A 24011-nucleotide genomic window follows, 5' to 3' on the forward strand; every position below is an offset into this window, starting at 1 on the left:
TATATATAAATTTTGTTTGTGTACAATGACCATTTTTATTCAAGTAATATTTTACAGTGACGAACAAGTATGGATTTTCATTGAAACGTCTAAACCAACTCAAAGTCTTGGTCATTATGCAAGAGACCAAGTTGAATGCCCCTCAACTGTTTTGAATGATGACTTTGTACTGATCAATGACTTTAGGCAGAAAATCAACTCAATCGTGCACGAAACGCTGGAAAATTAAGGATAGATCAACCCCATGTATGCAAGAATAATGTTGGTGAGGCAGAGATGTGTGAGGAAATTATACAAATAGAATAGTTCAAATTATGAATTAGTGAATTTACTTCAGTAAAATCTTCCATTAGTTTTGAATAATCTGCAATTTCCCAGTATTTTACTTTTTTTTTTCTTTTTGGGCAGTAAAGATTGTCTCTATATGCCGACTAAAAAAACGATGTTTCGTTTTAATTTATTCTTCTAAAATAGAGGCAAACATATGTTTAAACTAACATGTTTAGGAAAGCATTCATTTACACTTTTTTACATGTAGTAATACAACACAACTAACCGATACTTACAAAAGCATTTAGCAATAGAGTTAATTTTTTTTGGATACATAGTAATAGAGTTTTTTTTTTCCTTTTCTTTCTTGTAATATTACAACTAATCAAATGGTTGCATCAAGACAAACATATTATAGCTCAGCAGCTTGACAAAATGATTCCAAATGGTGGGACAAATAATAACATAAAATTAAGACTAAACTTTCATTTACTAACTTTTGAATACAAAACCACTTTTTCTTTTAACCATTATTTTTTTTGTCGACACGAATCACACGATAGATCTATACTTATCTATACTAGGGGAAGGGGGGCCTGAGTAGGCGCAAAGAAAAATCGAAAGGAACTAAATCACCATCAATCCAAACGGGTGCAAATGATGAAAAACAAGATTTGAACCTTGATTTTTCACTTCACCAAATCTTACAGGCTATGATGGGGCCAAGAGCCATTTTGGTCCTTGGTTTCCTTTTAACCATTAATCAAGGTATCCTTGACTTACTTGTAGAACAGTAAAAGTAGTCCTTTTGCTTCACACATGTCAATATGCTGAGTACAAAAGTACAATAATGTAAAAAGTTATGCTAGGCAAACATTACTATTTATGATGACTATCAGAAAAAAGAAAATGATAATAAAGTAGATGCAAAAACAGGTACAGTGTTGTTGAGCAATTTTCAAATAAGAAAATGTAATTCTCTTAGGAGATTGGTTTGTCTTTAGCATAATTTTTTGCCATTGTTACATGTAATCACTTGCCAATTTTGTGGTTTAGCATTTTGATCAAACCTGTAAAATACTCAATTCTATAGCCAAATATGTGTCCCCACTCTACCAAGTAGTACTTAAGACTGGGTCTCTTCAAGGACAAGGTCTTCATTCTTTAATGTTCCAGCGCATGGGAAGACTTCTATGTATTAACTATGTATTTATAGATGTTGCTTCTATGTAGAGAATTTTCCTGAATAAGCAATCATGTTATTTTTCAAAAACAACAGTGAAAGTTGCTTTTATAGTTCAAGAGTCATTAAATAAAGAATTAGTTAGTACCTTAAGAAACAAAGAAAAGTAAACTTGAAAAAATCCTTGACGCAAATTAGTTAGTTAACAAACTTCATGGAACGGCACTGGGGATTGCAGATTCATTGCAATCCAATATCAAGGCATCTTTCTTGAACCTTGGTGGGAATCTTATTAGTATGATGAGTTTTCAAATTTGGACATTAAACAGGATTAAAAAAAAATAGTTCGAAGGCCTCCACGTAAATTCTAAGTTGAGCAATCTTCGAAAGTACAGAATTTCTAACAAAAAATGGAGAACCATCAAATAATAGTCGTGACTTGTGTTTGGAACCTCAAGTTTTTAGCAAGTTTGTATAATATTAGTTTTTTAACAACTTTTGCTACAGGAACCCAAAAAAATTTATCAAAGTTTTTCACCTACACACTTCAAAATAATACACAAAAAACTTTCCCTTCAACTTTTTTTCTTTTTCCTCCCCCACCCAACCCACCACGTCCTCCATCGCCGGCCACCACCTCCACCACCGCTTCCAGCGCTGGTCACTATTCCGACTGCCAGTGCCGGTCATCCTCTTTTTTTTTTCTCTCCCTCCCCTCTCCCTTTGACCGATCTGTTGGTTTCCAAAACCTCTTTTTCTTTTTTTTTTTCCTTTCTCCCTTTGCCCTCCCCTTTGCCTCCCCTGCCACCTTCCCCCTCCCTCTAGCTGCGATCTGGTCGTGCGACCAGATCGCAAAGGGGGAGGGGGAGGGGGGTTGCGATCTGGTCGCGCAACCAGATCGTAGCTAGGGGAGGGGAGGAGACGGGGAGAGACAAAGCTAAAAAAAAATATTCAACCCTGCAACAACTCTGGCGTCGGAGGGCGAGGGGGAGGGGAGAGGAGAGGGAGAGGGAGAAGAGGGGAAGAGAAAGAAAAAAAAAATTTCCTATGGCTGCTGGGCGACCAAGGTTGCTGGTTGGGGGAGGAGGAGGGTGGCGAGAAAGGGGGAGGGGAGTGGGGAGAAAAAATGAAACAAAAAATCCATGGCTGCAGAATGCAAGTTCTCTGGCGTCGGAGGCTGCCAGGGAGGGGGAGGAGAGGGAGAGAGGGGGAGAGAAAAGAGGGGCAGAGAGGGAGAGGGAGGAGAGGGCAGAGGTGCCGGGGAGAGGGAAGGGAGAGATGCCGGAGGAGAGAAAAGAGAGGGAGGAAGGGGCAGAGGTGCCGGGGGAAGGGGAAGGGAGAAGAAGAAAGAGAGAGAAGAAAAGAAAAAAGAAAAGAAAAAAGAAAGAAAGAAAAAGAAAGATCAAAATTTTTCAACCTAAAAATTTTTCTTACAACTTATACAGTAATCTACAGTAAAATTTTAGATAAACACCCAAAAAACTCACTTTCCAAACGGGGCAGAGTCTTTGTCCTTCATTTGACAATGTTACAGTGAGCGGGAAGGCTGGGAAAATTCCATACTGGACTCTGGTGAGTTGACCTTACTAAGTCTTGGTCTTATGCAAGGAACAAAATTGATCGTTCCTCAACTATTTTAAACGATGACTTTGGGCAGAAAATTTGTGATTTATATATTTTCAACTCAATCGTGTAAGAAACGCTAGAAATTTAAGTATGCAAGAATAATGGGATTCGTGGTTAATGACGTTGGTGAGGTTCACGAAATCAGGAAACCAGAAAGCAAGTACCATCACATCAGTACTACCTATCAATAGACATGACTTCTACTCGTCCACATTAATTTGCAGTCAAAAGATGAGAAATGTGTGTAAATTATACAAATAGAAGCAGTTCAAATTATGAATTAGCGAATTTACTTAAATAAAATCTTCTATTAATTTGGAACAACCTGCAATTTCCCAGTGTTTTGTTGTTATTTTCTTTTTGGGACACTAAAAATTGTCTCTGTATAACCACTAAACAAAGTACTTACTTTTTTTTTTCAATTTATTCTTCTCAAACAGAGGCAAAAGTTTGTTTATGCCAGCACGTTTAGGAAAGAATTCAGTTACACTACTTTTTTTTTAATTTTGTTTAAAATTTTTGTATATGTAGTAAAACAACACAACTATCCGATACTTACCAAAAGCATTTAGTAGTACAGTTCTTTTTTCTTTTTCCTTATAATATTTCAACTAATCAAATGTTGCATCAAGACAAACATATTATATTGTAACTCAGCAGCTTGACAAACTGATCCCAAATGGTGAGACAATTAATAGAATGAAATTAAGACTAAACTTTCATTTAGTAACATTTGAATCCCAAACCTTTTTTTTCCTTTTTTTTCTGGGTCCTTCATTTTGATTGTTTTTACCATTAAACCAAGATATTGTTGACTTGTAATTAACAGTAAAAGTACTTTTGCTTCACACATATCAATATACTGAGTACAATTCAGTATAATAATCTAAAAAGTTCAGCTAGGCAAACATTAATTCAAAAATTGAAGTCTTTGGTATAGTATTGTTGAGCAATTTTTAAAAAGGAAAATGTAATTCTCTTAGGAGATTGGTTTGTCTTTAGCGCAATTTTTTACCATTGTTACATATAATCACTTGCCAATTTTGTGTTTTAGCATATTGATCAAACCTGTAAAATACTCTGTTCTATAGCCAAATATGTGTCATTACTCTGCCATGTCTAAAGCACTATTATATTCCTTAAAAAATGAAAATCCTATCGAACTTGCCATATATTATTATTTTTTTGAGGTTCAATAAAACTATGACCCTGTCACATTTTTCTGCAGGTAATCTTTTCTGGCTACAAACAAATTAAGCATTTTTATTGGAACCTCTAAACCAAATATTTTATACTCTGGTGTTTGGTCCCTCGTCTAAAAGAGCGAAAGCGAGCTAGAATCTGCTCTTGGGACTTGGGAGATCAGTTGAATTGCTACTATTAACAAGTTCTTACCGTCCGTCCGATGAGGACATGTGCATTTTCGTTTCATGAATCTTTACCCTTTTTACTCCTAAATATAATCCTTCAATTTCTTTTCAAATTTTAATTTTTGACAATAGTATTTTAATTATCTTGACATTCTAGTAGATTACGAAAATTAAACCATCCAAGTTTATACCTCCATGCTCTTCAACGATCATTTGAACCAACAAAATGAAAATGCTAAGCCTTATTTGGATTGTGATTTTCTGTAAAAAAAAATAAAATTTATTTTTTGGTGAACACATTTTCTGCATTTGATAATGTTCATTGGTGGTAGTAGTGCAATATAACTAGTTAACCACATAATATATATATGACAAATACCAATCCTAACATGAATTCTACAAATTAATGCGGATGCTTTGAACAAGGAAATAAGTGTGGTTTTTGCGGCAATCAAGGACAAGGCCAGTGGGAAGACTGGAGAAACACCTCCAAGAAACTACTGTGAACGGTACTACGACTTTGGCCAGAAAATTTGTGATGCTGTATAGCTTTGTCCCAGTCGTGCAGGAAACGCTGGAAAATTAAGGATGCCTTAGCCCCAGGGCATTGACAATCTTCCAGAACCATATAACACTTTTTAAATAAGTTGTAAGTTATACCTACATCTTAACTGCTTGTACATGCTTACAACAGAAGTATAATATTTTGTTACTATTCATATCGATTTCATATATAATAATTATTCATATTCGGTTACCATTCATATCGGTTTCATATATAATAATTATGCGCCTACTATGAAGTTTTATAAGTAATTCGCATAAAAATATAGGGTGTTTAAAAAATATTACATCGTTATGAACGATTATCACTGACAACCGTTTGTATAGTCAAGTTATGACTATACAACCACGTCACCATTTGCTTTATGTAAAGAGTAGAATTTATTTAGTTTCCATGGGAGAGAATCGACTTGGAGTGCCATAGCCCAATAAAAGGGACTTCAAATGTGTGAAGGAGAAAGCAAAAATGGGAAATTCGTTATTTAACCCCTTAACTTTTGAGTTAATTCCAAATCTTGTACTGCAGGTTCTAAGTCTGTGCATTTCAAATTTATTAAAATATTAACGTAGCACTATTTTGAGTATATATATTCTATTGGAGCGTCTAAACCAATTCTTTTCTGCACTTAAATAAACAAAGTTTAATAACTATAATAAATGGTAAAATTAAACTCAAACCCAAACCTATGTCTACACAAAACAGCAAATTAGATGATGCCCCCCCCCAAAAAAAATGATGCCCATTCGTGGAAATAATGAAATGTAATTAGTTAACCACATAGTACACAATAAATGCCAATGTACTCAATAAAGATCCATTTTTCAGATTATTTAGTACTATGCCTTCATGAAAAAAAAAAAACTTTTTTTTTTCAAGTTTCTTTTGTTGGGGGAAAATCTCTCACTAGAACATTTTGTGAAGTCTTCATAGGTGTTGACTCCAGAAACCAATCTCGTTGTTCATAAGTCTTCTTTCAAATTATGATTTTTTTTTGGATGCCAGGAAAACAACAATAAAGAGCAACATGTAACTCTATCATCGGCACTGTGAAAAAGTGACATCTCACATCTTATGCACTTTCTGAAAAATCTAACACCTGGATCGCTGTTAATTAGTGTATTGGTCACTCATTAATCAAACAAAGAAAAGTAAACTTGAAAAAATCTTTGACGCAAATTAGTCAGTTAAAAAACTTCATGGAACGGCACTGGGAATTCCAGATTCATTGCAATCCAATCAAGGCATCTTTCTTGAAACCTTGGTGGGAATCTTGTTAGAATCTAAAGACCCATGATCAAAACTAATTCGCCAAAGTTCAAGGATTAATCAAAATGATGAGTTTTCACATTTGGACGTTAAACAGTATTTTAAAAAAAATTTGGTCGAAGGCCTCCAGCTAAATTCCTAAGTTTGAGCAATCTTGAAAAGTACAGAATTTCTAATAAAAATGAAGAGCTATCAAGCAGTAGTCATGACTTATGGTCGAAACTCTTCAAGGGACAGAGTCTTTGTCCTTCATTTGATAATTTTCTAACGCGTGGGAAGACTGGGAAAATTCCATACTGGGACTCTGGCGAGTTGACCTTACCAAGTCTTGGTCTTATGCAAGAAACAAAATTGATTGTTCCTCAACTATTCTGGACAGAAAATTTGTGACTTATGCATCTTCAACTCATTCGTGCACGAAACGCTAGAAAATTAAGGATGGTTCAGCCCCACACATGCAAGAATAATGGGATTCGTGATTAATAACGTTAGTGAGGTACACGAAATCAGGAAGCCAGAAAACAAGTAATATCACATCAGTACTACCTATCAATAGACATGACTTCTACTCATCCACATTCATTGGCAATTAAAAGATGAGAGATTTGTTGAAATCGTACAAATAGAAGCAGCTCAAATTATGAATTAGCAAATTTACTTAAACAAAGTCTTCTATTAATTTGGAACAACCTGTAATTTCCTAGTGTTTTGTTGTTATTTTTTTTTTTGGACAGTAAAAATTGTCTCTGTATAACTACTAAACAAAGTACTTATTTCTCGTTTCAATTTATTCTTCTCAGACATAGGCAAAATTTTGTTTACGCCAACATGTTTAGGAAAGCATTTGGTTACATTTTTTTAATTTTGTTTAAAATTTTTTTATATGTAGTAACACAACACAACTAACCGATACTTACCAAGGCATTTAGTTATAGGGTTCTTTTTTTTCTTCTTTTTCCTCATAATATTACAACTAATTAAATGGTTGCATCAAGACAAACACATTATAATTCAGCAGCTTGACAATCTGATTCCGAATAGTAGGACAAATAATAACATAAAATTAAGACTAAACTTTCATTTAGTAACATTTGAATCCAAAAACCTCTTCTTTTTTTTTTGGGTCCTTCACTTTAATTGTTTTTACCACTAAATCAAGGTATCGCTGGCTTTCTTGTAACTAATAATAATAAAAATAGTTATTTGTCACCTTCAAATACCAAGTCTTGGTCATTTTGCAAGAAACTGAAGTGATGGTTCCTCGAGTACTCTAAACGATGACTTTGTATAGAAATTTGTGATATAGAACTTCATCTCATCGTGCAGGAAATGCTAGAAAATCAATGGCACATCAGCCCCACAAATGGAAGAATAATCGAATTTGTGGTTAATAACGTTGGTGATATCACGAAAGAAAAAGTCAATACAATCAATATTATCGATCAATGGGACTGGACCTCTACTCATCCACGTCAATTTGCAATTAATAGATGAGAGATATGTATGCAAATCATCTTAATAGAAGAAGCCATATAATGAATTAGTGAATTTACCTAAATAACATCTTCTATGAATGGATATTTCTTACAGGTATATAGTGGGTGCTGGTTAGCAACAAGTGCCCATTTCGTTAGATAAACTGTTTATTAAGTTGAAAAAATTTGCAGTTTCCTAGTATTTTGCTCTTATTTCTTTTTTGGGTGGTAAATTCTATCAAAGCACCAACTGCAGTACCTACAACTAGCACGAAATCTTTTTTGCAGTGGTTTGTTTGGACAGCTCCCAATTTCCCCAATTTTATTTGCTTACATCATGTTTACAATTTTCAATACACCTTTTTATCTTCCCAATACCTTTTTATCTCACATACATCACATCACAAAAAGTGCTACAGTAAAAAAATTCCAAATAATTCCAAATAACTTACAATCCAAACAGATTGTTTCGCTGAAACTATTCAAACAGAACATTAACAGTAATGCTGAGTACAAAAGTATAATTATCTGTAGTCTTACCTGTTTACCATTATACTAGCCAAGAATTTATTTTTCTAACAAAATGATTTGGAAGTTGATGCAAAAATTGAATTTTCGGTATAATGTTGATTTGGAACGATGCTTTCATAGTTTCTTAGAAAGAAAATTAGGAAATTGATTTGTCATTTTCGCCCTTGCTGCCTCTTGAGTAAATTAGTAAATCGGTATGATAATTGATTAGCTTTTAGTCACCTTCCGTCCCTCTCGTTGTCGTTGAATGTTTAGTTTTATTACCATAATTCCACTACTTGTTTGTCAAAGCATTTGATTTTTCTTATAATGCCTTGTCAAAGCATTTGACTTAGCGTGCCATGGAAAATTGGCGCCATAATAATTCTGTCAAGACTTAGCTTTCATTGTTGGGGGAAGTTGTGGACATTGAGTACTGAAATGACTTTTCAGGGTTTATGACCTCAACCACTCCCACGCTCAAGTCAATGTTAAGGCAAAATAACTACAATTAAATGAATGTGGCAGTTCCCCAAATAGTTGGCAATTATGGGCTCATAAGCAAAATGATGAGCGTACCCTTAATCCAATAGAGTAGCCTTGCAAACTTGTTATTGGGAGGCATGCATATGTATCATTAATCAGCTGAACACTTTTATTATTATTATTATTATTTGTTTGGTTGAGGAAATTGATCAGCTTAACACTTAACCAAGGCTCTGTCTCTACAAATAATACATGGGATAATTTCAGAAACCTCCTATGAGGTTTCTAACTATTTTACTGGTTTCTCTTCAAGTTTCGAAAATTACACTAACAACACTTGAGGTTAATTACCTTATAACATTTAGACCCAATCAATAATTAAAAAGTTATATTAGGAGAAACAAAATAATATGATTTCATCATTGTCCCTCATCTACTACATTATTTAATAAATTGGATAACCCATGCATTAAAGAAAAACACTAAAATTTATTGTTTATCATTAGGGATTAAATCACGTATAACATCAAAAAGTATATATCATTTTATTTTTTTCACTTAATACAAGATTCAAATTACCCTTTTCAGTTACATATCCATTATCAAACATGATCAACAAGAAATAGTCAAAAAATTTGCAACCAAAATATTATAGAGAACAAACTTTAATATCATAAATATTCTTGTCACCACATTAAGGTTAGTTGCCAAGATTTTTATGGTATTAAAGTTTGCTCTTTATAGTATTTTGGTTACAGATTTTTTTTGATTATTTATTGTTAATTATGTTTGACAATGAGTTTCTAACTGAAAAGAGTAATTTTGAATCTTATACTAAGTGAAATATATAGAATGATATACTATTTTTGATGGCATATGTGATTTAATCCCTGATGATGATAAACAGCAAATTCTAGTATTTTATTTAATGTTTGGATTGGTATTAGATTAATTAAACAATTTAGCAGATGAGGAGTAATGGTGGAATCATATTATCTTCTCTCTCCTAATATCACTTTTTAATTGTTGGTTAGACCCAAATGTTACAAGATAATAAATCTCAAGGGAGGTTAGTGGAATTTTTAAAATCTGAAGCGAGACTAGTGAAATAGTTAGAAACCTTAAGGGAGGTTTCTGAAATTATCCCATAATACATTCAGAGGCTAAGTTACTGCAAACATGACACCTTTTCTTTTGCAATCAGTCACAAAGTAAAAGTATTTTTTTTATTTTTATTATTGCTATACGATAGTAAGAAGCAAATTTCACATCACATTGTTTTTACCAATTTTTACTCTTGCACGCCCGTGTTTGTAAACTGTTGGTAAGAGTCATGTTTACATCTGACTCCGAGTAATGCCCAAACAAAAGAATCAACAAACTAGTTAGTTTTTGGCCATGATTTGTGGAGGGTCTCTCAAGGCAAGAAGCACAGATTGGTTATTGCTACTGTTTTTTAATGCAAAATTGGAAATGGAAGGACTTAGCTGCGAGTAAACAAGGCAACAGAATGCTAAGAGAAAAATGACAGTCAATTTTTTCTATGATTTTGCGCAATTGATCTTTTCGACTTGAAATGGTTAAGGCTCAGAGTTAAAATGTTTTACCTTTCTTACTTCTGACTGTGATACTTCACCAAAGATATAATATGTTAATTGCAAAATCAAATTTTAAGTAACGAAATTATAATTAGTATCACAAACATCTTAGACAATAATACTTTTTAAACAATAAGTAGCATGTAATACAATAGTGATATATATTGATTACCTTATGGTTGTAGATATGGTCTTACATGTAATTATAACAGTTGTAGCCCTTAAAGTGTTGTCCCAACTCGATGCATGATCACAATGAGCCCATTTTGAAACCGAAACCCAGCCCAGCACATAGGAAATTCAAACCCCTTAATTTCTTGGACCGAAAGGCCCGGTTCCAGCTAAGCCTATCAGATACATCACCAATACAAAATAATTACCCAACCAGAACAAAGCAGGTTGGAGGATATATCATTGCAAGAGATAAGAAAGGCAAACTGATCGGGTTATGGGCATGCCCCTCAAAAGTATGCAGAAAAGCAAAAGTGGAGGAAGCATTAGCACTGAGAGCAGCAATGGTTCGAGCAAGGATTGAAGGCTGGAGAAATGTGGAATTTGAGACAGATTGCAAAGTGGTGGTTGACAAACTTGGCGAGGAAACTGCGGAGGATGCTCAAATTTGCAGCATCATAAAAGATAGTATTAAACAACTAAGTTTAGCTTTTGATAAGTGTTGTTTCTCCTTTACTAAAAGAGAGAACAACCATGTTAGTTTGGAAGACTGATATTGAAGAGCAGCTGCTATAAGTTGTATGTTTGACTATTTTTAATCAATGAAATGCTGCCGCTTTTGTGCAAAAAAAAAAAAAAAAGACAACTATGTAGAAGCTAGGAGAGTTGGGAAAACTAAAAATCTCACAGAGAACGTGCACCTTTAAGACGTCCTTGAATGTAGGGCACTTATTGTAAAAGAAAGATTTTTTAAACTGAAGTAACATTTTTCTGTAAGATGCTTCTGAAATTTCTATTCTGATGTTGGTGTAGTGAAAATTCCATATATGCGTCGTCATCATCAAGTCAGGCAAATTTAGCTTTTGTACAAATTGTTTCATGCATCAAATTTGGTTTAACTAAATATACGTGTTACATTCTTCATCTGAAGACATGCCAACTCCTCCCTGTTTTCTGCAGGGAAGAGGTGTTGTGGTTCGAATTGCTGCAATGACGACTGTGTCAGTTTACAGTTTTCTTCAATGTCAGTTGTCTGGCCTAGACTCACTGCTTGGTGTGTCACCATATCGGTGATTGTGGAGGGCCGTTTTGTGGTTTAGGAAACATCATAAAGTCATCCAAGATGCTGAAAGAGGCTAATTGCTCTGTTTGTATTTTTTTCTTCTAAAGAAGATTCTCTTAATTAAGTGGTAATATAATCTATGATATTGTATCTGGCACATTTTCAACTTCTGTTATAGTGCCTAATCCTGGTTGCAAAATTTGTAGTTGGGATAATTTTATAAACCTCCCTTTAGGTTTCTGACAATTTTTCGTAGCACCTCTTATGTTTTGAGTGCTATAATAATGTAAACCCCTATCACAATAAGTGATATTAAGGGCCCGTTTGGGGTTGCGGTAGTTTATTAAAAAGTACTTTCTTAGTGGAGCTTTTAATAAAAGTACTTATCAATTGCTTAAGTGCTTTTAAATATATTGTTTGAAAATATAATTGAATAAATTTTTATTGTATTGGATAATGTGTAATTTGAAAATTTTTAAAAGTGTTTATCTCTTTATTTGGTTCATAAGATAGGATAAGATGATTAAATTTGATGTTTTATTCTTTAAATCACAAAATTTACTCTAAAAGCACCAAATTTGAGCTGTTACTAAAAGTGTTTTGAACACCAAAAGCTCTACTCCTAATTTTATCAGATGATATTTTTCAAACACTTTCAAAGTACTTTTAGCACCTAAAAATATTTTTTACCAAAAGTACTGTAGTCCCAAACAAAGCCTAAAAGGTCGTGGGAAATGTAGGTATGTGATATTAACATATTCATAGTTTATTCTAAGGGTGTAAATGAATCGAGTCGAATCGAGTTTTGATTCAATTGAGTCGAGCTTCAACCTAAGTTTATGAAATTCGAACTCGAACTCAATCTCGATGATCTCAAAATATAAAGCTTGAGCTCGAGTTTAAAAAAATAAAAAATAATTATTTCATTTTTTTTAAAAAATAAATAAAATAATATATTTTTTAACAAATAATAAAATATTAGGGATATATATGTAATTTTATTATTAAAATAAAAAATAAAAAAATATATAATCGAGTTCGAACTGCTCGCGAGTTAACGAGTTTAATATTTTTGAACTTGAGTTTAAGTTTAAATTCAACTTGATCAGTTTGACCTCGATGTTGATCGAGCTCGAGTCAAGCTTGGACTCCGATCACGAGTGACTCGATTCGTTTGCAACCTTAGTTTACCCTTTTGAGCCAGACATGAAAATGAGTTATATTTTTTATCCAAACTTGTGCATTTAAATGTTTCAAAATTTGGAAAAAGGAATGGCCCTAATTGCAACCTATCCCTTTACCTACTAATTGCAACTTTTTTGACACACTATTTATCATTTCTTTTTCCATCTATGGCTCAAAAGTAGTTTTATTATGCATGACATGGATTCAGTAATGACTCACTATGAAAAGAATTACAAGTCCTTAGGTACCCATAATGGGATTGGTGAATATTGTGAGATAACTTTATTATTACAAATTAAGGGCGATCAATCGGGTGCAAAGAAAAGAAACAAGAAAACAATTATTTAGGATTTTTTTAAACGGATGTCCTATGGGCACTAGGTAAGACACTTACATTTCATCCAACTTACTATGTATATACACACACTAATAATTACTACTTTCTCTTATATTTATACACTTTCTCTAATTAATCTCCTTGCATTTATACGTTTTTTTAATTAATCTTATATTTTTTTAAATATAATACCCGAAATACATCTTAACGAGTGCCCATAAGCACCAGTTAAACAGATCTATTATTATATAGGGCATAATTGCCTAGTCTACTGGTTAAATGCTATTCTTGCTTGGCCTAATCTTGTTGAGATTTTTCTCCGCCTTGCAAATTTATAACTGAGACAATCAAGAAGGTTGCAATCTTGCTTAGAGAAAATACATGCACCATTATGTGCCTGAACAGAGGGGACTCGTGTACTGAAGCCTGATCTTTTTCAGCGCAACAAGAACATCTTGTATGTTGCTTCTCTCTCTTGGAGATTCCATCGTGCAGTCCAGAGCCACTTTCATGATTAAGGCTATACAGCTTAGCTTTTCAACAAAGCATTCATCACTTTCCTTCAGCAAATTTGCATCGATGACATTAGCTAATCCATCAGGTAATGAATTAGCAACCCAGCTCTTCAGGCTCAATTTTTCACCAAACATTTCACTATTGGGATTTGTTCTCGTGAAGACTTCCATCATCATAATTCCAAAACTGTAGATGTCGCATTTTGCTGATACCAATCCTTCCAACCCATACTCTGCAAAACACGTATAAATTCATCATATGTTCTTAAATTGATTGTATTTTTTTAGTTTGGAATTTGCAACAGCAAACAAGTGAGGAAATAGTGCTTTAGTTGTACGAGAAAATTCTTCACCTGGTGCGAGATAGCCAAGTGTGGCTAGTGTTTCGGTGTATGTGATGCTATTCTCCTCGCCCAACAACTTTGTAAGGCCAAAATCACTTAGATGGGCAACCATGTCTTGATCCAGCAGCACATTGCTTGGCTTCAGATCACAGTGAATTACTGGAGTTGAATACTCACAGTGGAGATATTGCAATGCACATGCCACATCAATCAATATGTCCAATCTCTGCATCAGATCGGGAAAATAGTTGTGCGAATACAACCACTTCTCAAGACTCCCATTAGGCATGAACTCAAGCACTAATGCCTTAAAGTCAGGGGCAGAGCAGCTACTAATAACTCTTGTGAGGTTTCGATGGCGAAGATTGCGCAACACCTCACATTCTACATCAAAACTCTTGAACGCTCCATCGACTTGTAAATTGAACACTTTAACAGCCACAGCCCTTCCATCATCAAGAGTACCTCTATAAACAGATCCAAAGCTTCCAGCCCCCAGCAAATTGCTTTCATTGTACCCGTTAGTTGCTTGTAGAAGTTCAAAATATGAAATTCTTTCTGGCATTGCAACTAAGGATAAATCTGCTCCGCTGGAAAATTCATCTTTCTTTCGATATCTCAGGTAAACAAATCCAAAGGACAAGACTCCCGCTGCTATTATCACCCCCAGTGCAATAAAAATGGTTCGATGCAGCTTTTTTGTTCTCAATTTGTGAGCTGAATTATTTGGACATGGGGGCATATGAAACCTTTGAGCTCCACAGAGGGCTTGATTTGAAGTGAAGGATTCGGCAGTGAAGTTGATAAAAGGCCCTCTGGAAGGAACTTCACCAGTTAAATTGTTAAAAGAGACATTGAAATGTCTAAGATACTGAAGGTTCTCCATTGACATTGGAATTGATCCCGAGAGAAAGTTATGTGATAGATCCTGTTAGGGCTGGCCCAGGAAATAGACAAACTCAAGTTAGAACAAAGTAGGCGGTATAACCGACCATATAATGTTTAGGCGGTAGACACCAGCCATAAAATAATTAGGCGGTAAAACCGACCATATAAAGACGGATAACAAAGCAAATAAAAGACACAGAAGATTTACGTGGTTCGGTCAAATTGACCTACGTCCACGGGAGAGGGAGGAGTAATATTTCTACTATGAAGAAGAAATACAAAAGCCGTAGGAAAGTGGTTCCTAGGCCAATAGGCACTTACAAAAGAGTTTAGAAAATATTCCTAAACTCAAAATAAGAGAGCCTAAAATATTTGACTAAATGGGCTAGATGACTCAAGAAGCTAATAGCCCATATAACTCTCTTTGAGTGGTGCAATTAACTTCAACATATGAGACCTATATTTATAGGCACAAAATGGAAAGCATCCTTAGCTTTCCTCCGATGTGGGATGAAAACAATTCTGCCACAGTCAAGGATTGCGGCTCAACAAATCTCCACCTTGGCATAATTTTGAGTTCCACCATCGACAATAGTAAAACCGCTCCACCTTCTCCACATAAGCCCCAATGGGCTTAAATCACAAACAATGAACACCAACCAAATCCAAGCACTGCTTGAATTTGTAAACTGGAAGAGGCTTCGTAAACATATCGGCTGGATTGTCCTTAGTATTGATTTTCTGAATAAGGACTTTTCCCTCAGCAATGATATCCCGAATGAAGTGATACTTCACATCAATATGTTTCGTCCTCTCATGATACATCTGATCTTTAGTCAAGTGTATGGCACTTTGACTATCACAGTGAATATCAGTAACACCTTGATGTAGACTTAACTCGCTAAATAAACTCTTCAACCACAAGGCTTCTTTGACTGCCTCGGTTATAGCCATATATTCTGCTTCTGTAGTAGACAAAGCTACGACAGGTTGTAGAGTAGCTTTCCAACTAACAGCACAACCGCCAATGCAAAATACATAACCTGAAAGTGATCTTCTCCTGTCAAGATCCCCAGCGTAGTCTGAGTCTACAAAACCAACCAAAGTGTTATTATTTATTCCAAACTTCAAACATGCATTTGAAGTACCTCGCAAGTATCTGAGAATCCACTTCACAGCTTGCCAATGTGATTTACCAGGGCAGGACATATATCTGCTAACAACACTGACTGCCTGTGAGATATCTGGACGAGTACAAACCATTGCATACATAATACTGCCGACTGCACTGGAATAAGGAATCCTTGCCATATAATCTTCCTCTTCATCTGATTTTGGTGATTGAGCAGCAGATAGCCGAAAATGGCTAGCAAGAGGAGTAGATACTGGTTTAGCATCTTTCATGCCAAAACGCTCCAAAACTTTCTCAAGGTAATTTTTCTGGGTCAAGAACAACTTCCCTACTCCTCGATCTCTCTTGATATCCATGCCAAGAATTTTCTTAGCTGCTTCCAAATCTTTCATTTCAAATTCACTATTTAACTGCAGTTTCAATGTGTGAATTTCTGACAAATTCTTGGCAGCAATGAGCATGTCATCAACATAAAGCAGCAAATAAATGAAAGAACCATCATTTAACTTCCGGAAGTAAACACAACTATCATACATGCTCCTCAAATAACCATGACCCAACATAAAGGAATCAAACCTTTTATACCATTGTCTTGGAGACTGTTTCAATCCATATAAGGATTTCTTCAATAAGCAAACATGGTCTTCCTTACCTTCAATTTCAAAACCCTGGGGTTGCCTCATATAAATTTGTTCTTCAAGTTCGCCATGCAAGAAAGCTGTCTTCACGTCGAGTTGTTCTAACTCCAAATTATACATGGCAACTAAAGCAAGCAAAACACGAATAGAGCTATGTTTAACAACAGGTGAAAACACATCATTAAAATTAACACCTTGTACCTGACTATAGCCCTTTGCAACCAATCGTGCTTTATACCTTGCATTTTCAACCCCTGGAATACCTTCTTTCTTCTTGAAGACCCACTTGCAACCAACAATTTTCTTAGCTGACGGCGATTTTACAAGAACCCAAGTTTCATTACGATGAAGAGATTCAATTTCTTCATTCATCGCAATCAACCACTTTGCAGAATCATCACAAGAAACTGCTTCTGAATAGGTAGAAGGCTCACCAACTGCATCAGTTTCTTCTGCAACAGATAAAGCATATGCAACTAAATTTGCATATCTTTGTGGTGGTCGAATGTCTCTCCTTGCTCTATCTCTGGCTATGGAATACTCTTCTTCTTCTGAACTATCTTCAACAGTAGATTCAGGTACATCTACTGGCATTTGTTGAATAGAAGATTTGGTCTGAGAAGGACCAGAACTGCCAATATCAAGCTCCACCTGCTTCTGTGTACTATCAGTAGTACAAGGACTAGAAGACTCCTTCTTAGAAGATAACATAGATAATTCATCAAAAATAACATCTCTACTGATCACAAATTTTGGGGATTTGGGATCAGGACACCATAATCTGTATCCTTTCACCCCAGAAGCATACCCAAGAAAAATACATTTTTTAGCCCTAGGCTCCAATTTTCCATCATTCACGTGCATGTATGCTGGACACCCAAAAACTTTTAAATTGGAGTAATCAGCAGGAGTACCTGACCAAACTTCCTCAGGAGTTTTGAAATCAAGAGATGCAGAAGGAGAACGGTTGACAATATAACAGGCCATATTGATCGCCTCTGCCCAAAAGTCATTTGTCAACCCTGCATTGGAGATCATACATCTTGCTCTCTCCAAAAGCGTTCTGTTCATACTTTCGGCCACACCATTTTGTTGAGGCGTCATCCTGACGGTGTGATGCCGAACAATTCCTTCATTTTTGCAAAAATTATCAAATTCACCTCCACAAAATTCCATGCCATTATCTGTTCTCAACCGCTTAACATGTTTTCCTGTTTGTTTCTCAATCAAAACTTTCCATTGTTTGAAAGTTAGGAAAACATCATTTTTATGCTTAAGAAAATAGACCCAAACTTTCCTTGAATAATCATCAATGAAAGTCAACATGTACCTGGCACCACCTTTAGAAGGAGCACGAGAAGGACCCCATAGATCTGAATGAATGTAATCAAGAGTACCTTTTGTCTTGTGAATTGCAGGTGAACTGAAGCTGACTCTTTTCTGCTTTCCAAAAATACAATGTTCACAGAATTCCAATGGCCCGGTACTTTGTCCACAGAGAAGTCCTCTTTTGCTCAGTATGCCCAAGCCTTTTTCGCTCATGTGCCCCAAACGCATATGCCATAATTTGGTGATGTCTGTATCTGACAAAGATGATGTTGAAACAGCAGCAGCACCTGTAACAGTAGATCCCTGCAAAATATATAAAGTACCAGATCTGTGTGCCTTCATAACAACAAGAGCTCCTCGAGTGATTTTGAGAACTCCATCTCCGCCTGAATACCTGCACCCAATAGACTCAAGAGTGCCCAAAGAGATGAGATTCTTCTTCAAATCTGGAACATGTCTAACATTTGTGAGCGTCCTCACAATACCATCGTACATTTTAATCCGGATTGTGCCTTTGCCAACAACTTTACAAACAGCGTTGTTGCCCATTAAGACAACTCCACCGTCAGTTGATTCATATGTTGAAAACCAGTCCCTATTAGGACACATATGATACGAACAACCCGAATCTAAAATCCACTCATTGTTAGACCTAAAATTATTTTCCGTTGCACAGAAAATAGTTCCATCATTCTCATCAGCTGCTATACTAGCTTCAGCGGATTCAGTATTTTTCTCAACAAATTTCCCTTTTTGCTTTTCTTTATTTTTCAATTTAAAGCAATCAGAGATAACATGGCCCTTCTTTTTACAATAATTGCACACCACATTTTTATGTCTGGACTTGGATCTACTTCTATTTTCTGTGTTTCTCTTTTCAGATCTACCCCGAACAAACAAGCCATCGGCTTGACTCCCACTAGTTTCCCCAGTAATGTCCCTATCTATCTGCTCTTTAGATTTTAATGCAGATTTAATTTCCCGATACGAAATTGTTTCCTTTCCATAAATCATAGTATCGCGGAAATGCTTAAAAGATTGGGGAAGGGAACACAAAAGTAATAGGGCCTGATCTTCATCATCAATTTTCGAATCTATATTCTCCAAATCCATAATAATGGAATCAAATTTATCAAGATGGGAGAGTATAGATGTACCTTCAGACATCCGAAGCATGTACAAACTCTGCTTCAAATATAGCCGATTCTCGACTGTCTTCTTCATATACAAGGCTTTCAATTTATCCCACATAGCCTTGGCCGAAGTCTCCGTTGCTACCTCACGCAATACCTCATCGGAGAGATTTAGATTATGCTGGATCTGGCCTTCTTATCCATATCGGCGAAATCCGCATCCTTCACATCTTCTGGCTTTTTCTCAATTCCTTGAATTGCCAAGTCAACTCCGTCTTGAACAAGAATGGCCTCCATCTTGAGCTGCCACATTCCGAAGTTGACATTCCTGTCGAATTTCTCGACAACCGTCTTTGTTATCGTCATTGTTGCCACAAAATCTGTAACGTGAAGTTTGTCTCAAAAAACTGGCCAAACAAATATGCAAGTCTCGTGAGCGGGCCCCACAGGGTGAGCGGACCCCACGAGATAAGCGGGCCCCACGGGATGAACGGACCCCACAAGGTGAGCGGACCCCACGGATGAACGGACCCCACAGGATGAGTGGGCCCCACAGGATGGACGGACCCCACCAGATGAACGGGCCCCACCAGATGAACCTGTCTTGCAAAATATAACAACCAGCTCTGATACCAGTTTGTTAGGACCGGGCCAGGAAATAGACAAACTCAAGTTAGCACAAAGTAGGCGGTATAACCGACCATATAATAGATAGGCGGTAGATACCAGCCATATAATAATTAGGCGGTAAAACCGACCATATAAAGACGGATAACAAAGCAAATAAAAGACACAGAAGATTTACGTGGTTCGGTCAAATTGACCTACGTCCACGGGCGAGGGAGGAGCAATATTTCTACTATGAAGAAGAAATACAAAAGCCGTAGGAAAGTGGTTCCTAGGCCAATAGGCACTTACAAAAGAGTTTAGAAAATATTCCTAAACTCAAAATAAGAGAGCCTAAAATATTTGACTAAATGGGCTAGATGACTCAAGAAACTAATAGCCCATATAACTCTCTTTGAGTGGTGCAATTAACTTCAACATATGAGACCTATATTTATAGGCACAAAATGGAAAGCATCCTTAGCTTTCCTCCGATGTGGGATGAAAACAATTCTGCCACAGTCAAGGATTGCGGCTCAACAGATCCAATGACTCCAAGCTTAACATCTTGCCAATCAATTCTGGGATTGATCCTTGCAATCTGTTGTGTGCTAAAGAAAGATCTTGCAGGTTCTGCATATCTCCAATTGAGTCAGGAATGCCACCTGAGAACTGATTGGCTGACAAATCAACCCAATTTGCCATTTTCATATTCGTAATAGCATACGGCAAAGATCTACTCAGTAGATTTGATGAGAGGTCAAGCTCCAAGAGATCTTTTTGGTTCCATATTTCCTCAGGTGGAGCAGAATATAGTCTGTTGTGACTTAGCTTGAGATGCCTAAGGGATGTAAGATTTCCGAAGGCACTTTGGAATTGAGGCCATAAATTGATTTTGCCCAAGGTTCATTGTATCCAATCTGTGGAGAGCACAGAGCAAATGCAGGGGGACTCTGCTAATTAGTTTGTTCATACTGAGATCCATGTATTGAAGCTTTTGCAAATCTTTTATTGTAGCTGGCAATGACCCAGTTAAGTCATTGTTTGATAGATCTAATAGGATCAAACTTCTCAAGTTTCCAATTCCATCAGGAATGCTGCCTTTTATTTTACAATTCGGTGCAGTTAGTTTTTCAAGGGAAGTTGAAAGATTACTGTGTGAGTCCGGAATGATCCCATGCAATGGATTGTCACCCAAGTCCAATATTGACAAATATTGGCATTTTGTCAATGAAGTGATGAAGCTCAACTCTGGAGATGTGGAGTCACCCGTTAATTTGTTGCCAAGTAGATTCAAACGTTCTAGGTGACTTAGGTCCCCCAGGGAAGTAGGAATTGGACCCGTGAATTGGTTAACAGCAATTTCTATGACACGGAGATTACAAGAATTTGAGATTGAACTAGGTAATGCTCCAGAAAGGTGATTACTCTCGAGATAAAGGTATTCTAAATTGGGAAGCCTATAACCGAATGTGGATGGAAGATTGCCTGAAAGTTGATTTTGTTGAACTGACATAGTACTCAACTTTGAGAGATTGAAGATCTCTATTGGTATGGAACCAGTAAAGCTATTGAATTCCATGTCGAGTTGTTGGAGAAAGTACCAGTTACCAATCTCTCATGGTATTATACCTGCCAGAATAATATTGACCACATATATTAAACCATATAAGTCTCTAATTTCTGCCATTGAGAAAATTGTCATACCTGTTAAGTTGTTCAATCCAAAACTTTGTATTTTAATCATAGTTGAATTACCAATCTCTTTTGGAATTTGACCTACAAAAATGAAATGGATTAAATATCAAGAAGTTGAGATCTTTGATGGACATTTTGAAGAAAAGTGAATGAGAAAATTAATGGGCCAAAAGCGGGAAATTGGCCACATCCCGGCACATCTCAACATATTGAAATTGGCTCGTTTTGGATTCAAAAACACATTTTAAAGTAAATGCATGTGAAAATTAACTTTATTTTCAAAATTTTTTTTGCTATTATGTAGAGCCCTAAGAAAATATGAATATGTTTTCGCCATTAACTTGTCCATCAGGACCATATTCTTATCTACTGCATATATCCCTTGTCTTTTCCTAGCTGTAAAGGAACCAAAAATTCTGAAAATCTTTGGTAACAATTCTTTCCTTGAGGCAGCATTTTGAGAATTCATTCGGCAGAAAACAATCTTCAGATCTAAATTTTTCTTTTATCTTTTGCCGTTTGAGTTGGAATCTGGAAAGATAGAGTAAAAATTGTGCAAGACATGTGCTATTTGGCTTTGTCCATACATGGTGAAAGAATTAATTAGCAAGGGTCTTACCTTCTAAATAGTTGCTACCCAAGAATAGCTCCTCAAGCTTCTTCAGCGCTCCAATTTCTTTTGGTATGGAACCTCCAAATTCGTTGAAAGACAAAGACAGCACCCGAAGTTCTGAACATTGAGCTAAATTACTTGATGGTAATTGACCATATAACTTGTTAAATGATAGGGAAAGTCTAATCAGTCCAGGAAGATGGTAACACATGTCACTTGGAAGAACTCCGGATAGGCTATTATTTGCAAGGACAATGATTTGCAGCGAGGAGATATTGAAAATCCCCGTGGGAATGTTTCCTTGTAGATGGTTGTTATTAAGATTTATGATCTCTAGCTTTGACAAGTTAGAGATGGAAGATGGGATAAGACCAGTGAAACTATTATTTCTAAGAGACAGGCGACGAAGTTGAGGAAATGAACCAATCCAGTGGGGGAACTCTCCTTCGAGATTGTTGACGCTCAAATTAAGGAGTTTCAATCGGCGCAATCCGACAAACTCATGTGGTAGTTCTCCATGGAAGTTGTTCGCACTCATGTCAAGAGAAACAAGAAATGATAGATTTCCTAGTTGTGGAGGGATGATGCCAGTAAGGCCCATGCTTGAAATATTCAGGGCAGTCACTCTATGATGACGAGAGCCACAAGAGACTCCAATCCAATCGCAGACCGAAGAGCCAACTGACCAGTTTTTGGCCAAGATTTGTAGAGGGTCAACCGCAATGTGAGCTCTCAAGGCAAGAAGAGATGACTGATCAGTGGTAATATTGGTCGGGAACATGGCTAAGGAAGCTGAAAGAAAGCATAGCAACACAAGTAGTCCAAGTGGGAAAAGGTTGTGAAATTTCTCCATGGCTAATGATTGCTATATGATGGGTGAGGAGTCGCATTATATAGCGGTCTCAGTAATATTATGGCTAATGTTTGTTAATTTGATTTCTGTTTTCAGATTAAGTTCCAATTGACGACATTGACCAGTGATGTAATTGTGATGCTGCTTACAATTCTTTTGACTTCTATTCTAGGGAATTTTACACTCAAGTTATGACGATACATCCACGTCACCATTTGCTTTATGTAAAGGGTAGAATTTATTTAGTTTCCATGGGAGAGAATCGACTTTGGCGTGCCATAGCCCAAAAAGAGAGGGAAGCGAACGAGAAAGCAAAAATGGGAAATTCGTTATTTAATCCCTTAAATTTTTATTTGTTCTTTTTTTTTTGCCACACTTTTGTGTTAATTCCAAATCTTGTTATCAGCTAAAAATTCTTAATTAAAAAAGGCTTTTATATTGTAGGTTCTAAGTAAAGGTGCCAAAATGGGTGATTTGGAGGGATTTGGGTTGGGTAAAATGGGTAATGGATATAAGTGAGTCAACCCATTTATACCCATCTAATTAAATGGGTATAAATGGGTAAATCAAAAAATGAATTGGATAACCCAATTACCCATTTATAACCCATTTATTTTAACTTTTTGTAAACTCATTTAAATTCATTTTGCAAACTAAATTATCAAATTATACCACCCTTTGCATCCATCATTAGTTTTATATATTTACTTATAATGTTTAATGAGCCTAATTACTAATTTTTTCCCATCCATACTCTATGTTGTAAAATTACATAATGAGCCTAATTACTAATTTTTTCCCATCCATACTCTATGTTGTAAAATTACATACTATTTAATAATTGAACAATAAGAATATTAAAATTTGAACTAAGTACTATAAAAGCTAATATAAAAACTTAATCCAAAAATTTTGACCCTCTAGCATTTTTTCGTGTGTAAATTTAAAATTTCATTTTGAAAAGGTAGGAAAAGAGCCTAAAACTTGTCATAAATTGGTAATACTGAAAATGAGCAAGTTAACAAATTAAGAGAAAATAAAATGATAAGATAAAACTAACAAATAATAATAATAATAATAATGAAACAAAAGTAGTTAATATCATGATAAAATGAAAAATTTGTAAAAAAAATAGGTGGGCGAAGAGAGGAGGTTTG

The 24011-nt window shown here is 35.7% G+C and overlaps 2 protein-coding genes across 2 annotated transcripts; both read right to left on the bottom strand.

Annotated features, from left to right (window-relative positions):
* Positions 1–20531: 20531 nt before the first annotated feature.
* Positions 20532–21272, bottom strand: LOC113783265 (LRR receptor-like serine/threonine-protein kinase EFR). Its single transcript, XM_027329353.1, has one exon. The coding sequence runs from the start codon at positions 21270–21272 to the stop codon at positions 20532–20534; it is 741 nt and encodes a 246-aa protein (XP_027185154.1).
* A 25-nt stretch (positions 21273–21297) lies between these two features.
* On the bottom strand, positions 21298–22854 carry LOC113783266 (receptor kinase-like protein Xa21). The gene is made up of 3 exons (XM_027329354.1): positions 22008–22854; positions 21730–21784; positions 21298–21322 (listed from the first exon to the last, which is right to left on the bottom strand). Exons 1-3 carry the CDS (start codon positions 22852–22854, stop codon positions 21298–21300), a joined length of 927 nt encoding a protein of 308 aa, XP_027185155.1.
* Between the last annotated feature and the right edge of the window lie 1157 nt (positions 22855–24011).

Source organism: Coffea eugenioides, chromosome 9 (genome assembly GCF_003713205.1).
Source record: "Coffea eugenioides isolate CCC68of chromosome 9, Ceug_1.0, whole genome shotgun sequence".
NCBI classification, from domain to species: domain Eukaryota; kingdom Viridiplantae; phylum Streptophyta; class Magnoliopsida; order Gentianales; family Rubiaceae; genus Coffea; species Coffea eugenioides.

Coding starts and splice junctions, on each gene's coding strand:
- LOC113783265 (XM_027329353.1), bottom strand. CDS start 21,272: ATGGAATTCAATAGCTTTACTGGTTCCATACCAATAGAGATCTTCAAT.
- LOC113783266 (XM_027329354.1), bottom strand. CDS start 22,854: ATGGAGAAATTTCACAACCTTTTCCCACTTGGACTACTTGTGTTGCTA. Junction 21,785..22,007: donor GGGTAGCAACTATTTAGAAG/GTAAGACCCTTG, acceptor GTTCCTTTACAG/CTAGGAAAAGACAAGGGATA. Junction 21,323..21,729: donor AATATGGTCCTGATGGACAA/GTTAATGGCGAA, acceptor TTATTCTGGCAG/GTATAATACCATGAGAGATT.